The 14,128-nt window shown below is 37.3% G+C and overlaps 2 protein-coding genes across 9 annotated transcripts; both read right to left on the bottom strand.

Moving 5' to 3' along the window:
• Window positions 1-2,054: 2,054 nt before the first annotated feature.
• LOC140981008 (probable methyltransferase PMT26) lies at window positions 2,055-7,483 on the bottom strand. 5 transcript variants are annotated; one of them, XR_012176023.1, is made up of 10 exons: window positions 7,106-7,483; window positions 5,195-6,273; window positions 4,960-5,109; window positions 4,305-4,575; window positions 3,973-4,083; window positions 3,728-3,902; window positions 3,375-3,647; window positions 2,996-3,190; window positions 2,645-2,926; window positions 2,055-2,296 (listed from the first exon to the last, which is right to left on the bottom strand). XR_012176023.1 is itself a non-coding variant. In XM_073447210.1 (10 exons), the coding sequence occupies exons 2-9, from the start codon at window positions 6,209-6,211 to the stop codon at window positions 2,698-2,700; spliced, it is 2,421 nt and encodes an 806-aa protein (XP_073303311.1). In that variant the 5' UTR covers window positions 6,212-6,273; window positions 7,106-7,483; the 3' UTR covers window positions 2,055-2,287; window positions 2,689-2,697. The 5 variants fall into 5 exon arrangements, 4 of the variants coding, with proteins under 4 accessions (XP_073303311.1, XP_073303309.1, XP_073303308.1 ...); XM_073447210.1 differs by having other exon boundaries at window positions 2,055-2,287; window positions 2,689-2,926; XM_073447208.1 differs by having other exon boundaries at window positions 2,649-2,926.
• Window positions 7,484-8,477: 994 nt separating this feature from the next.
• Window positions 8,478-14,128, bottom strand: LOC140981009 (uncharacterized). Of its 4 annotated transcripts, XM_073447213.1 has the most exons (10): window positions 13,937-14,128; window positions 13,530-13,677; window positions 12,965-13,133; window positions 11,884-11,981; window positions 11,280-11,603; window positions 10,797-11,249; window positions 10,405-10,539; window positions 9,596-9,883; window positions 9,435-9,491; window positions 8,478-8,888 (listed from the first exon to the last, which is right to left on the bottom strand). In XM_073447213.1, exons 2-10 carry the CDS (start codon window positions 13,641-13,643, stop codon window positions 8,748-8,750), a joined length of 1,779 nt encoding a protein of 592 aa, XP_073303314.1. In that variant the 5' UTR covers window positions 13,644-13,677; window positions 13,937-14,128; the 3' UTR covers window positions 8,478-8,747. The 4 variants fall into 4 exon arrangements, with proteins under 4 accessions (XP_073303314.1, XP_073303313.1, XP_073303312.1 ...); XM_073447212.1 differs by having other exon boundaries at window positions 8,478-8,885; window positions 10,797-11,603; XM_073447211.1 differs by having other exon boundaries at window positions 10,797-11,603.

Consider the following 14,128-nt stretch of genomic DNA (forward strand, 5'->3'; position numbering starts at 1 on the left):
TTATTATTATATATATAGTTTACCTTTTAAATACGTTAAATCCTAAATTAATCCTCTTCAAAACCCACATGGATCATACATATTGTTAGGATAAAACATTTATCATTAAGCCAAAAGTTATAGTTGTTAACCAAGGCACAACTTTATTTTCTTATACTCGTGACAGCGCAGCTTGCACCTACTTAGATGCAAATGTGTCTGGCTGTTAGACTCATGATTCCGGGGAGATGCGTGTCTATCTCCTGGTGTTGTCTCGATCATATATTTTAGAGATTAGTCTTACCCTGTCCCTATCACTGTCTATATCCCCGTAGAGACGATATTACATGTGAAGATCCGACGTCTCTCTTATTACGACCCATCTAGCCAACCAGATTAAGAGGCGCGACGTCAGTAGCACTAACGTACGACAATTTTCTAAGAGATCACTCATCCTAGTACTACTCTCACTCATACATGCTTAACCCAACATTCACCCCAATAAATATATAAATATGATTTTTGAGATACTTGAACTCATGATCTCGCTATGGTACAATTTGTTATGATCAAGCGCTTACCACTAGGCTAAAAACTATAACTATTAATCAATGCGCAATATTATTTCCTTGTAGTCATGACAATGCAGAGTGCACCTACATGGGTTGTAGTGGGTCGGGCTGTTAGGCCTTTGAATTTGGGGAGATGCATGTCTATCTACTGATGGTGTTCCATCCCTTAGAGATCAATCTTACCATTTTTTTATCGATGTCCATGTCTTCGCAGAAACAATATTACCTGTGAATAACTAACGTCACTCTTTTACGATCTACCTAGCCAACCAGATAAAGCGGCGCAACACCAGCAGCTTGACGTACGAGAACTTCTCAGGATGTCACTCTTCTCAATGATATTCTTACTCATACACGCTTAACACAATACATATGATATAAAAATAGAAAAAAAAATTAACATTTTACTTGAAAATACTCCATTTTAAAAATTTTGAAGTGGGTTAAAAACTTAGTACTTGAAGTTAAAAGCAATAGTCATCTTGACGCATGGTAATTTATAAATTGATTAATAAACTCATTCCCTATGTCAAATGTACTTGATTGCAATAATTAGAGTGCTGCCATTGTTGAATTTTTTACTTAAAAATTGAGATCCAACCTCGATGGCGTGGACGATGGATCCATCCATTCCATATATTAAGATTTGAATCCACAATTCTTCATTAGCCACTAATCAAACGCCATTTATCAATTAAATGCCCCGAAATCAAGAAGACTTGTTACATAAATGGTTTTTGTGGGCAAAGCTTGTTAAAAATTACCAACCCTGCAGGATTGAGTGGCAAACAAATCCATTTCTGTGGCTAAATTATTGCTTGGTAGGGCCTGATTCCAGTTGTTCTGGCTAGGGTGCAAAAGGGGTCGATCCCCTTGTATTCGTTTGAATGACATGGTGGGACTCGTTACATTAAAAAATTTGATGATATCTTTAGCGGCAAGCCCTTGGCTTGATTGGGGTCTGCTTTAGGAGTTGAATATAATATTTTAGTTTCCTAATATGTATTTCTGACTTAATTCGAAATGTTACGAGGAGATTTTTTTCTTGATATAAATTCGTGTTTGAATTTGGAGTCAAAATTTTGGAAGCCAAGATTCTGAATTCAGGCTTGTTTAGATAATTTTAATTCATTTGAATATTAAACCATTTTTTCTAACTTTCTGTTTCCAAGATTATAACGATGCCTTATCGACCCAATCTTATTTCAATTAAAGGATGGGAAAATCAATGCCCAGATCGTTTCAAAGATAGCCCAACAAATTTTGGTCCGCATTGTCAACGAACTCGATCATAAACCCCAATCACCCAACAAATCTGAACTCGAGTTTCTATGATTGACTCAAATTAAGATAAAGCCTTACTTGAGACTTGGTAATGAATACATTTTTGTGAAAAAGAGCTTGAGCTTAACTCATTCACAACATTAGGAACTTAAAAGTAGTAGGCATCAAGATTTCGAAAGAAAAGCTTTCATTCTCACTGAAAGTTGAAAGTTTTTGGAAATGATTGAATTCACACCACTATGCAGGGTTTAAACAATGAAAAACTTTACGTTGAATATTTCACATGAACATAAAATATCTTGTCCTCATCAATCAACGCCACTTCGTATAACGTCCTCCAAAATAAGTAAACAAAAGAAATCTTACATGTACACATGCTACAACAGCAACTGCGTCCAAATTTGACCAACCAGAAAATTAATCCAACCTCGATATCCCCTTGGTACCACCACCTGTTACACCTGCATTAAGAGAAGTGATTTCACGATTAAGAGAGCCTGCTGCAGCAGCAAATGCATGCTGCTGACCATTTCTATGAAGTATAAACAGAAGGGCAGGCCATATCTGAGCCCCTCACGCACCGCAAAATGAAAGATTTTTTTTTTTGTATGAAAGTCTTCCAAAATATAAACCTCACGTACTACATATAATAGCTATAGGTCGTCACAATGGAGGTATGATAGAGAGAACTTGTCAGGACTTACGCTCCTCTCAAAGTAAAAAACTACTCTGATAGGCTAGCACTAGATGCATGATAACCTGAAGAAAGATGGAGAGTAAGCAGCAATTGAATAAGCACTAATGCAAACCTACTATGTGGCTGGCATGTACACCTCAAGAATTGTGTTCTTACAGCGAGGCTTTAAGCAATGGCATATTGGATCGTCTCTTCATCTTTAGGCCTCCACATTGTTTTTTGTGCACACAACATTCCTTCCTTGTTTTTTGAGTAGGTCATGCGGATATCCCACTGCATCGACTTGAATATGTTTTCGAGTTCACTAATTATTTTGACGGTGTCCCGGACTATGATATTTCCTTCAGGTCTCAAAATCCGATCAACCTCAGAAACCAAAGCCATGATGCTACACCTGCAGGCCGGAAAATTAGAACAAGCCACAACATGAGTTGTCTGAATAAACACTGGATCTAACACGCACCTGGCCTTTATCTTTGAGAAAATATGATCGGCATGGAGAAGATCATAAGATCTTGGGTAAGTGCTGAATGATTCACACCACTCGTGGTAAATTCCAAATAGACCTCGCTCATAAATAATTGTTAGTGTATCAGGAGCATCTACAGAGACAACATTCATAACCCACAAATTCAAATCTCTCAGAGCAGCAGCAAATCTGCAAATAGAACAAGCTAGATAGCGTGAGATTGGAAAATTGAATAGATCGCAATAATGCTACCACAAGGTAGCCCATATGCATTTAAGACAAGAATGTTCAAAAGCAAAGAAGATTGTTGATTACAGCTAGTTTTCTCGAGAAAAGAAGAGTAATATGATTCTTCAATTTTTTTTTCACTTACCCTCCATAGATAGCACGCATGTCCATGACATTTCTCACAGTTGACCATTTAATTCCCAGTCCATTTAGATATGACTTGTTCACTACACGTTTCCAGTGTTCATTATCAGCAGCAAAATCTTCTGGAGCTGGCTTCCCATAGGCTCCAACCTGGGAAGTCAACAACCAATTAGGTGTTTTGTCCACTCTGGCAGGCCACTGTTCTGGCCATTGAGAACCACGCTCTGACAAAGCAACAGGAACTTTGTGCATGCATGGTTGTAAAGGTACGTTCCTGAGTAGATAAAGATAAGGAAATATTCAAGATCAATCAAATAGAAAATGCAATTGCAGTTCGAGCGACACTGAGCATACCAGGCAGCATTTGGATCATCAGAATTTTGGCAAAGTGGGGGATCATTTTGTGACCTCTGTTCATAGCACTCATTTGAAGTAGGCTTACGATATACAGCAATCCCTACTCTATTTACTTCATCCTTGGAAATTGAAACAACTTCCCAGCACATTGCTTCAGTGAGTTTCTTCATCGCTGTCCAACACACATTTATTAGAGCTAGAAAACCTAATCAGCTTTGACGGATAGCAGAGTAATATTGTACCTTCCCAGATCCCAATATCATCAGGAAGTTTCCGGTAAATGGGAGTTGCCGACCAAACAAAGAAACCACCAGGCCTCAGTAAACGGTTCAGCTCCAGGAGAAGCTTACCACCTAAATATTATTACATGTTATACAATGAAGTGAATTATCACATGTTAAAAGAAAAAGCATAGATGTGGTTATTTCTGAGTCGGAAACTTAAACACATGTACATATAAATGAAAAAGGTGCTGGTTAATGCCCAAATACTTCTCCATGTGATTTTATAGCTCAAATACTCGTGGACTAATCCAAAGATCTTTTTCAACTAAAAGTAACAGGGATTCAACTACCTTCAATATGCCAAGGCACCCTACAACGTGCACAATGGACAACATCAAAAACTCTCCCTGGGTAGGGAAGTCTCTTAGTACCCATAACAGCAGATATAGCAGGTATTCCTCTTTCAAGTGCAAATTGAACCTGAGCTTCATGCTCATCTTTCGGAGCTAATGACATTGTCAGCACATCCTTTTCAAAGAGAAAGCCCCCAAAGCTAGCAACTCCACATCCAACATCCAAAACAACTCGGGAGTGTTTTCCCCACGCAATGCCGGGCACAGACTATTTAACAATCAATTGTAATGAGTCAAAACAGTCAAGTTCCAGGTAATTATTTACTCATCATTCATGATAGGAGTCGCCTTTTATATGCATGCCACAATTTTGACAATACTATCATAACTGAAAAACTGCTATAAAATCATGTCATTTAATTATATCTCACGCATAACTCAATCATAATTGACATAGAACACATGAAGGGTAACATAATGAAAACTAAAAATATTCATCTCATTGCTAAAACTAGAATCACAAAAATTTGCATAACGGCGAGAAGAAAACATCAAACATAAGCCTACCTGTTAATTCCTTGTAGATTGAGTAAGACAAAGGAGAGACACGTGCACATGCAAATCCAATTTAGTAAGGCACATACAACATTACCTCTTGTATGAATTCAATATAATGAAGAGCTCCATGCTTAAACTGGGTGCCACCACCAGGGAAAGTAAGGTATTCACCGCTAATTTTAACCCAATTCTGGTGTCCTTTAACTTCTGCAAGTTTTGTGTGGGGAACATTATGGTACCAAATCTGTCAAATATAATAACAGAAGTTGGCATGAGAAAGCAATAACCAAAAAGATAAAGCTAAAAAACCTGTTTTGGAAGTGCTTTACCTTTTCCCGGCTTGTAGGCCACTCAATCGGGTGCATGTATCTTTCAGGAAGTGGAACAAGACAGGTGGGGGGATTGTCTGGGCAGTGCCTCTCCCTGTGTTCGTAGTGCTTAGTTGATGGAAGTTTCCGAACTTCCGCCCAGTTGTCAAGGCACGGAACAAAATCTGGCCCAGAGGTGGTGTTGCAAAGTTTCCAACTGTAAACATATTGACTCTCCAATTGGGATGATTTCTGGGCTTCATTCTCATTTGCGGACTCCGTTGCTTGAGTCGAAAAGGATCCATTTTGGGTTGAATATTCATTTAAAATTTCTGATTCAGATCCAGAAGGAAGCAACTCAACAGAGTTGTTCTTCGCAAAAGAACCATGATCTATCTCCTCATCTTTATTTATCACCACACTTTCGTCTATTTGACTCTCTCTCTTGCCATCTTTCATCTCATTTGTTTTCTTTTCAGATTCTTTCTCACCGTCATCAGAATTTCTTTCCATCTCTACAGATCCAGTGGCTTTATTCGCCATCTGAGATTTTCCGTCCTCTCCATTTTCTGATCCATCTTCTGTATTTTCATCCTTAGAACTCTCTTTCAATTTGTCTTCCTTCTTCTCCTTATTGTCTGTTTCATTCTCTTCAGAGTTCTCATTCTTTTCCTCTTGATTTGAATTCCTGTCTGTGTCCCCTTTGGTCTCATTCTCGGTCAAATCACCTGCATTATCCTCAAACTGATTTGACTTTCCATCATCGGTTAGTTCATGACTGCCACCAGCAACATTGCTACTATTATCAATGTTATCATTGTCATCATTATTCTCACTTTTGCTATCAGTAGTGTGTGTCTTCACCTTGTTCTCGCTTTCCAGAGAGACATCAGTATTTTGAAAACGGACCATAGAAGACGTTGTCACCATCCATACACCAACTAAACAAAGGGCTACAAAAACCATTATTGCGACTGTTGAGCAGTATCTCGATGATGATCTCCGACCATCAACTCTAGCGTATTTTCCTGGTGCCATATTTCTACCGTCTACTTCAATTAGTCCGATGTCAGTTTACTTTCACACCTACACACAAACACCTTTCAAGATTGAACCTCGTCATTTAAGGAGTGGATGTCAAATACATCAAAGTTGAGAAAGGTACAAGCAAAGAAACACATTTTATACATCAAATATGAAACATTAAATTTGAAGAGTGTTCTAAACAGCAGTACAAGTCTACGGATAGATCCTCTTTTCTGAAATTTAGATGATATACAAACAAGGAACAGATTCAATAATAATTTCAAAGATCATGGAACGATAATTTCAGCTCTGAAAAAGAACAAGATAGGGGTACTTAGTAAGGCAGAGACTTTTCAGAAATGGAATTTTATCATTATTAATAAGGTTCAAATAAAAGAGGTGGCAGCAAACAAAGGCCAAAGTAGGTACTTGATGAAAAAGCATATGATTTGCCAAAGGCTAGGTGCATGTTCTGAAACTAAACGTCAATTTTATTTGACCATTATAAATCAGACTTCTGTAATATGGTGGCCAGGCAAAGTAATTGATGAATCATTTTGTTTCTTGCCTATATTTCTGCCTGGACGCTCCAGTGGTGAATATTTTTGCTATTTCGTTTTGAAATTTTCAAGAAATCTAACCCAACGGTTTCATACTAACTTCAGAAAGTACAAAAAAGGAAAGTACGTATTTTTATTCGATCTATAGAGTATCAACGATCTAAGCTTAAGAGAGCATAAAGCAGCAAGCATCCACAGACAAACTCATCATCCGGAAAACTCAGCCAAGTTCACACATTCAAAAACGAAATATCAGAAAACGAATACGTAACATCATATAAATATTTGTCAAAATTAAACATGTCTACCACTCCACCTTCCAAATTACTAAAAACAAATTGCTCACCAAATTCTGTGGCGAAACTAACGAGGTAGTGCCGTGGTTACGAAAATTACAAAGGTGGTGGCGGAGCTCGCATCATAAGAGACTACTCCAACGATACAGAAGAGCTGGAAGAAATGAGAACATGAAGTATGTCTTCCTCTAACGGCTTCCAATTGCAGAGCTGACAGCCAAGGCGTGCAACACGAGTGAAAGTGAATTCTACACCTGGTGCGGCGGCGAATATACCGGCGACGATGAAGAACGACAGAAAGAAATGGAAATCAAACTCGGCTGTGGGATTCGTTAGCTATACAGAAACTTGGGACCCCCGGAGAGTCAGATAATCGATATGCAGAGAGACGAAGGGACGAGTGGCGATTTTTCAAATTTTAAAAAATGACGAATATATTTAATATTTAATTACTTATTTGCTCTTCATGTAATTAATTAATTCGATTGAACAAAATAATTATTAATAAACTGTTATAGAACGGGGCACACGCATTGTGTTTGGAGAAGGTTGAAATAATAAATCGTCATAAAAGAAAAATAAGAAAAAAAATTAATTTGAACAATTAAAAGGGCATTTTTAGGAAAATTAATAAAGAAATTGTAATTGAAGATACTAAGTATTAAGACATTACCCTAAATAGTGTCGAATATAAGATATTTAGGTACTGGTTGTTTGAAATAGTAATAATAATAATAATATAAAAAAATATGAAATGAAGACTTGACTTTTAATAGTATATGTATTTAATAATGTCGTTGCTTTCCAATAAACGCCATTTTTGTAGAGCTTCTATGGGTGTTCAATAAATTATTTTTAAAAAAAAAACATTTACGCAACGGACGTTGACAATTTCAGTGCCTTAAATTCTTAAAACGCCGTTCAAAAAAATAATCTTCAGACGTCGTAGTAATATAAAATTATTACGACATTTGAAAATTATTGCATAAATTGAATAACATAAAAACCCACTATACTTTTAAATATGTCACAAACTCTGTAACAAAATAACTAAAAGCATCATGAATCGTTAAAAATTCATGCAGATTCCCCAAACTATTAAGTTGAGATATCTCGACGTTTCAACGAAGAGACATGTATTCGCAGAATGGCCACCTTGAATGGAGTAAAAATACAAAATGGGAAGAAGGTATGGATATATATGGCCGTGACTTTCTTCTATTTTTTTTTATCTATTCAAATCATAAATGGTATTTTAATATCATGTTCATATTAATACATGATGTCGCTATCATGGATTCATGACCAACATCCATAAATATCATCTGTGTTATCTGACATAGATCACTGCGTGGATAATTGAAGACAACTTTTGGATTTGTGACCAAATCTGAGTTAAGGATCCTGTCACAGTGTATGGTATTAGATTATGTAATGTATTGGATATCATATGAACATAATGAAACCCATTGGATGATGTCAAATGATTATTATCTATGAGGTGCAATACAACAGCTGTAGCATAGGTTTACCTGTGATGAAGGAACCATTAGATGATCATATCATATACAGCCTTAACACAAACCTGCTAAAAACTGACTATAGTTGCAAATGTGACCCATATACATACTAACACACTTGTAGCAATCCTTAAAACAATATAAATGTACATCTCAAAGGCTAAAACAACCCTTACCCCCATTTGTGTAGATTACCATCGGAGCCGAGGCTCGGGGGAACCTGTGCTGGGGCATCAGCAAGTTCTCTCACTCTAGATAGAATTTGGGCAGGGATCGGAATGGAAGCATTTTTGCGGGAAGAAGCGTGCATCTGCTGTAGCATTTACCGAATATAACTAAGCATGGTTGATACTAATATCAATGAAAGTCACTAGAAGTCTCCACGCAGATAATATTTGAAAATTATTTGTATTTATCACAAAAGAAAATAATCATCACGCTGAAATTTAAAATACAAATAGAGATGTTAGTTTACGAAAAAAATGAGAATCCGCATCATACAAGATTTGAGAACATATTATCACTTCCAGACTGTAGCGGTACCCAAACCGTCATACATGCATTGTTCAGCCAATCACAAACTGATTATTGAATATTTTCCGATCATGGTCTATTCCTCTCCTATTCACACAGCCACCAAGGTTTTTTTTCCCTGGTTTGTCTTACACAGATAGGCTTCATTTGAGAATGAGGAGAAAAAAGTAAACAGCAAACAAATAGCAGCATATATTGAAATAGATAACATGTTTAATCGCATCAGAATCATACTTAGTGGTGGTATAGACGTGCATCTAAAATAAAGTTCCACTATCAATGTGGTAAAGTGAATTAGCCTAATGTGACAACACATTGTGCTCACCCCATCTCTAGCTGGCAACTCTGCAAGGCTAGCTCTGAGGAGATTACGCCATTTATCCTACAAAAAAGCATTCCACCATTCAAGCTTAAAATGATGGCTTAAAAGTCGATGATGTAACCAAGTTCTGCTGCACTTCACTTACTGAACCTTTATGTACCTACCTTGAGATCAACTGAAGTTCTGTAAGAACATGATAAAAAGGCAGAACGTTTAATTTCAGACCATCTACCGGCACCATATTTAGCAACTCCTTCAACCAGCTTAACAACCTCACTTAGAGTCCAAGGTCGATGATGTTTCCTCCTTGTTCCTCCATTTTCTTTGGCAACTGTAACCACCTCGTCGTCCAAACCATTGGTGTGTGGTCTCACATTTTGCGATACCACTTCCTTTTCCAGATGAACCACTTCCTTTTCAGTTGGTGGCATGCCTTCCTCTGGAAAAGAAACCTGCCGGGGACATTTACTTAAGATGCATTAAAACATGTGATTTCAGCACAAATTTCACGTGCGACTCATAAATCCAGTGGTATTTATTACATGGAGAGTCGGTATTATTCCCAGTGTAATATAGACCGGCAATACACATGCATTTTTATCAATAAAGCAGAAACAGAAAACAATAACAGGTGAAATAAATTGATATGAAGAAGCAACGATATCTTTTGATATACCAAATTAAAACCAGAACAGCCTGAAACCTTTTCACATTGATTTTGTTTACCACTAACAATTTGCACCATGTAACACAGTTTTCAATATTTTATTCAATATTTAAAATACTTTGAGCAAACTGCTATAACATCCAGAAGAACGATATTTGGTATCTGTCAAACTGACAAAAGAGCAGTCTATTGAGATAATTTGATAAGGCCCAATCAAGTTAACTGTATCATCGTTTTAGCTTTTTAATATCAGTGAAAATTAAGTAGACCGAAATTACATTTAGCATGCTAAGTAAGTTTACTTACAGGCACTTCAATCAATCTGGGAGATAAGTCAGCTTCAAAAACCTTGTCCACTACTTCATTGCGAAGTTTTTCACTGCATGAAACATTGTTCTTCACCAGACTGGTCGGCAACCCAATGTCACTTAGTTGTAGTTTCTACACAGCAGAAAGCATGTAAATCAAACCACCTAACAAGCTTATTGGAATTATTTTATTCATCATTTTTCATCACTACTCTCAATTGAAGTATATCTGCACAAGTTGAATTGAAATTTGGCTGCTACACATGGATGCAAGATTTAAAAAAAGTAAACAGGCAGCAGATAACAATTGAATAGTATCCACATCAACAAAATTATACTATTTATTTATTATACTCATAACTATATTAATAAGAGGTATTGTTTCATTACCATGAGGGTCATGAAGCTTTCCCTTGGACGACTACGTCGAACTCGAGACACATATGGGACCTGAACTCCAGAACCACCTAATGAATCCTGTCTCATGAGACATTTTGCATCTTGTACAACAGTCTGAACAGGTATTAGCTGAACTTTTGCTGATGGTTGGTTACATGCAGGAGGTTGCCTCCCAGAGGAAATTATTTTGGCATCAGAATCCCGGGGTTCTCCTTCCGAAAGCTCTTCAATATATCGTCTTGTGGGCTTCCGAACTCTTTTTGCAGGTCTTTCTTCTGCACTACCATCTTTACTCCCACAATTTTCTTGTGTTGTAAAACTTTGTACATTTGTTCTATTACCATTTGAGTGCATTCCCTTTTGGTCATCAAAGCAGGTTGAATTTTCACAGTCCTCCCGTGAAGATTGAACGACACAATCAACTGTAGCACAGGGGCCCGCACACTTCCAAATTTCTCCTTTCCCTTTTTTTACCACCCTGTTGTCTGTGATAACAAGAGTGGTAACCGAGAAATCACAAGAATTAGTCAATCCCATGATGATTCTCCTTTTAAGCCATCGCTTGTCCTTCACAGAAGTTTCCCTTCCAAAAGTTGCTTTGAATGTCTCCTGGAGTTCTTTCATTGTCAGATTGTCCAGGTGTATCTCCCCCTTCAACAGAGAGAAATCAGGCATCATACTAATACCTATAGCAGAAGCTGAGGAACCATCCTCACCCAAACCAGAAATTTTTGAGCATTCCTCTGAAGGTCTAGACTGGTCAACAACACGATCACTAGTAAACCGATGGATATTTTCCTGTAGATTGAAATAAAGTGGAAGTCGTCATCATAGTTTAACCATCTTTGATACGAAACATAGAGCAATTCAAAAGAATCATAATTATGGCAATAACAATTTGTGCTAACAGGAGAAAGAATAAGATCACATAAAGCTGAAAATACACAACTATCTGGGCCTCTCCATTCCATGATATATCCCAATTTGACCATGAAAAATTCAATATCCACTAACTGCACAAATAACCAAGTAGGAGTATCAGTAAAAAAAACATCTCAGGAAACACCAACTCAAATACCTCATCTCGAATATCCATTTTTTTGGAATCCACTTCAAGGTCAGGGGGCAGACCCAGTTCTCCAGCATCAACTTCTAGGCTCTCACGTTGTAGCAAGCCTAAAAAATAAACAAGGTTCAGCAACTCAAAAAAGGCGGTTGTCAGATAGGATATGATGGGAAAAATGATACATATGAACCCCCAGCTTCTTTCACCAAAACTAGCAGAGAACAGGAGGAAAAAAGTACCAACTAGTTTGCGAGGGGTTTCATGGGCGATGAGAGCATCACTAATTGACATGTGGTTGCTGAGAAACTAAAAAGTTCTAGCCGCTAAAACTTCTAAAGAAATATAGACATGGACCAATTTATATTGCTCGAGTAGTTCTCAAAGTAACTACCACATAAGCAAGCTTGTGAGCATTGGGTTTTACCGATGGTAACAGGGTAATAGCCATGAAACCTTGTGGGAATATAATAGTTGTTAGTAATGTCATAGCGTAACAGCTTGTGCATGTGCGTGGAAGCCTGTTTTTCAACCGGTAAGGTCAAATATCAAACACTCCAACTGATGACCTTTCTCCTTTCCAGTCAGGTCAACCCATTGAACACAGATCTGACACTTCCAAATTTTTAAACACCAATTTGTCCATATAAAGAAGTGTGGCCAGTTACATACTGTCGAAAATGACTCACAAGTCATGAACCCTAAAAGCTTGAGCCTTTTGGCTAGCTGACTAAAACAAAATTCGTGTTGCCCATGAGGGTTGAAGGCATCTATATTGAAGTGGTCTCCCTCAACTGAGCACAGAAAAATGGAATAACACTCATCATATTAAGAGCAAGTAAAATTTTATGTAACTATGGAGAAGGACATTGCTTGTTCAGTTGTTTGAACATAAACTCAGTAAATGGAAACCGTCTATAAAAGTAAACTGGGATACAAAACATTCACAAGCAGAGATTAATATATTTTGTCTTTGAATTGAATTCAATCCATGAAACATGCACCTCATGTGCAACAGTAATTATGGTTATAGAGGCCACGCAGAAAGTACAAAACAAAAAAATGAGGAAATTAATCAAAATGTATATTGGTGAACCTTCTGATATTTTAAACTGAGTGTTCGGATCAGATCCAGAGTGTGCACATTTCAAAGTTTGTGCAGTGTCTGAAATTATCCGGCCTTCAATTTTGTCATCATCAAGCAAGTCCTTTACTGTCATAACTTGATCAGCTGTTGCAGGAACTAATGTCCCATCTCCAACAACCTGAATTTAAGATCATAAATCAACAATTAATTTATAAAGAAACGGTTCTCCATCAAATTTCTGCCCCGTGAGAACAACAGAAGGGATAAAATGTGGATCAAGTGGCTCTTCTAACAAAAAAAAAAAGGCATCAATAACACTACCAATCAACTCAAACAGTAACAAAGCCTACACTCCGCATCAATCAAGAGTTGGACTGAACATGGCAGGCGTATTCACCGAGAACCCACACACTAAGAGCACAAATCAAGACATCATCAACAAGGAGCACAAAAAACTCTGAAAACAGGAATTCCCTTACTATACAACCATCCTTGCAGGAACTCACTGCCAAGATGTAAAACAATGCTGATCCTTTAATATCAATTGAAATAGTCATTCCACACATTGATATACCCGAACAAGGTGGTAAACGACAGGATCATCAGTCTTTGGCGTTGATACAGTGGTGCCATTTATCTCGGTGAAGTTATCTTTAACTTTAGCTTCCTCATCGACCACGGTCTCCATTGAAAATAACTCAAATTCCACTTCTGCAAGCAACCTGGGGAAGAAAACATTTAAAATAAACATTTTATCAATCTAAAATTATACGAACATCTCATCTAAAATATAGTAAAATATATATACAATAAAAATTATATAAACATTTAAAATCTCATCTAACAAACTCTATTTTGAGTTTCAAAAGTAGATGACGGGGAATCATACAGCTCATGCATTATATACTTCACAAATTGATGCGACTATGCAGAAAACATGATAATCCTAGAAGGAATAACTGTAACTGTAACTAAACTCACCACTCGATCCATCGAATTCAGATAACTCCACTGCGAATCATCGAAGAATAATACGCAAGGGAATAATCCAGTGCCTAGCGTAAGGAAAGTGAACCAAAATCCAAGGAGGGATTGGGATTAGGGTTTCCGATTTTGGTTCGAGCAAGCTGAGCCGAAACCCAGAGGCGTGAATTAACTCGATTTGACTGTACA

The sequence above is a fragment of the Primulina huaijiensis genome, chromosome 7, assembly GCF_012295235.1.
Source record: "Primulina huaijiensis isolate GDHJ02 chromosome 7, ASM1229523v2, whole genome shotgun sequence".
In the NCBI taxonomy this organism is placed as follows: Eukaryota; Viridiplantae; Streptophyta; class Magnoliopsida; order Lamiales; family Gesneriaceae; genus Primulina; species Primulina huaijiensis.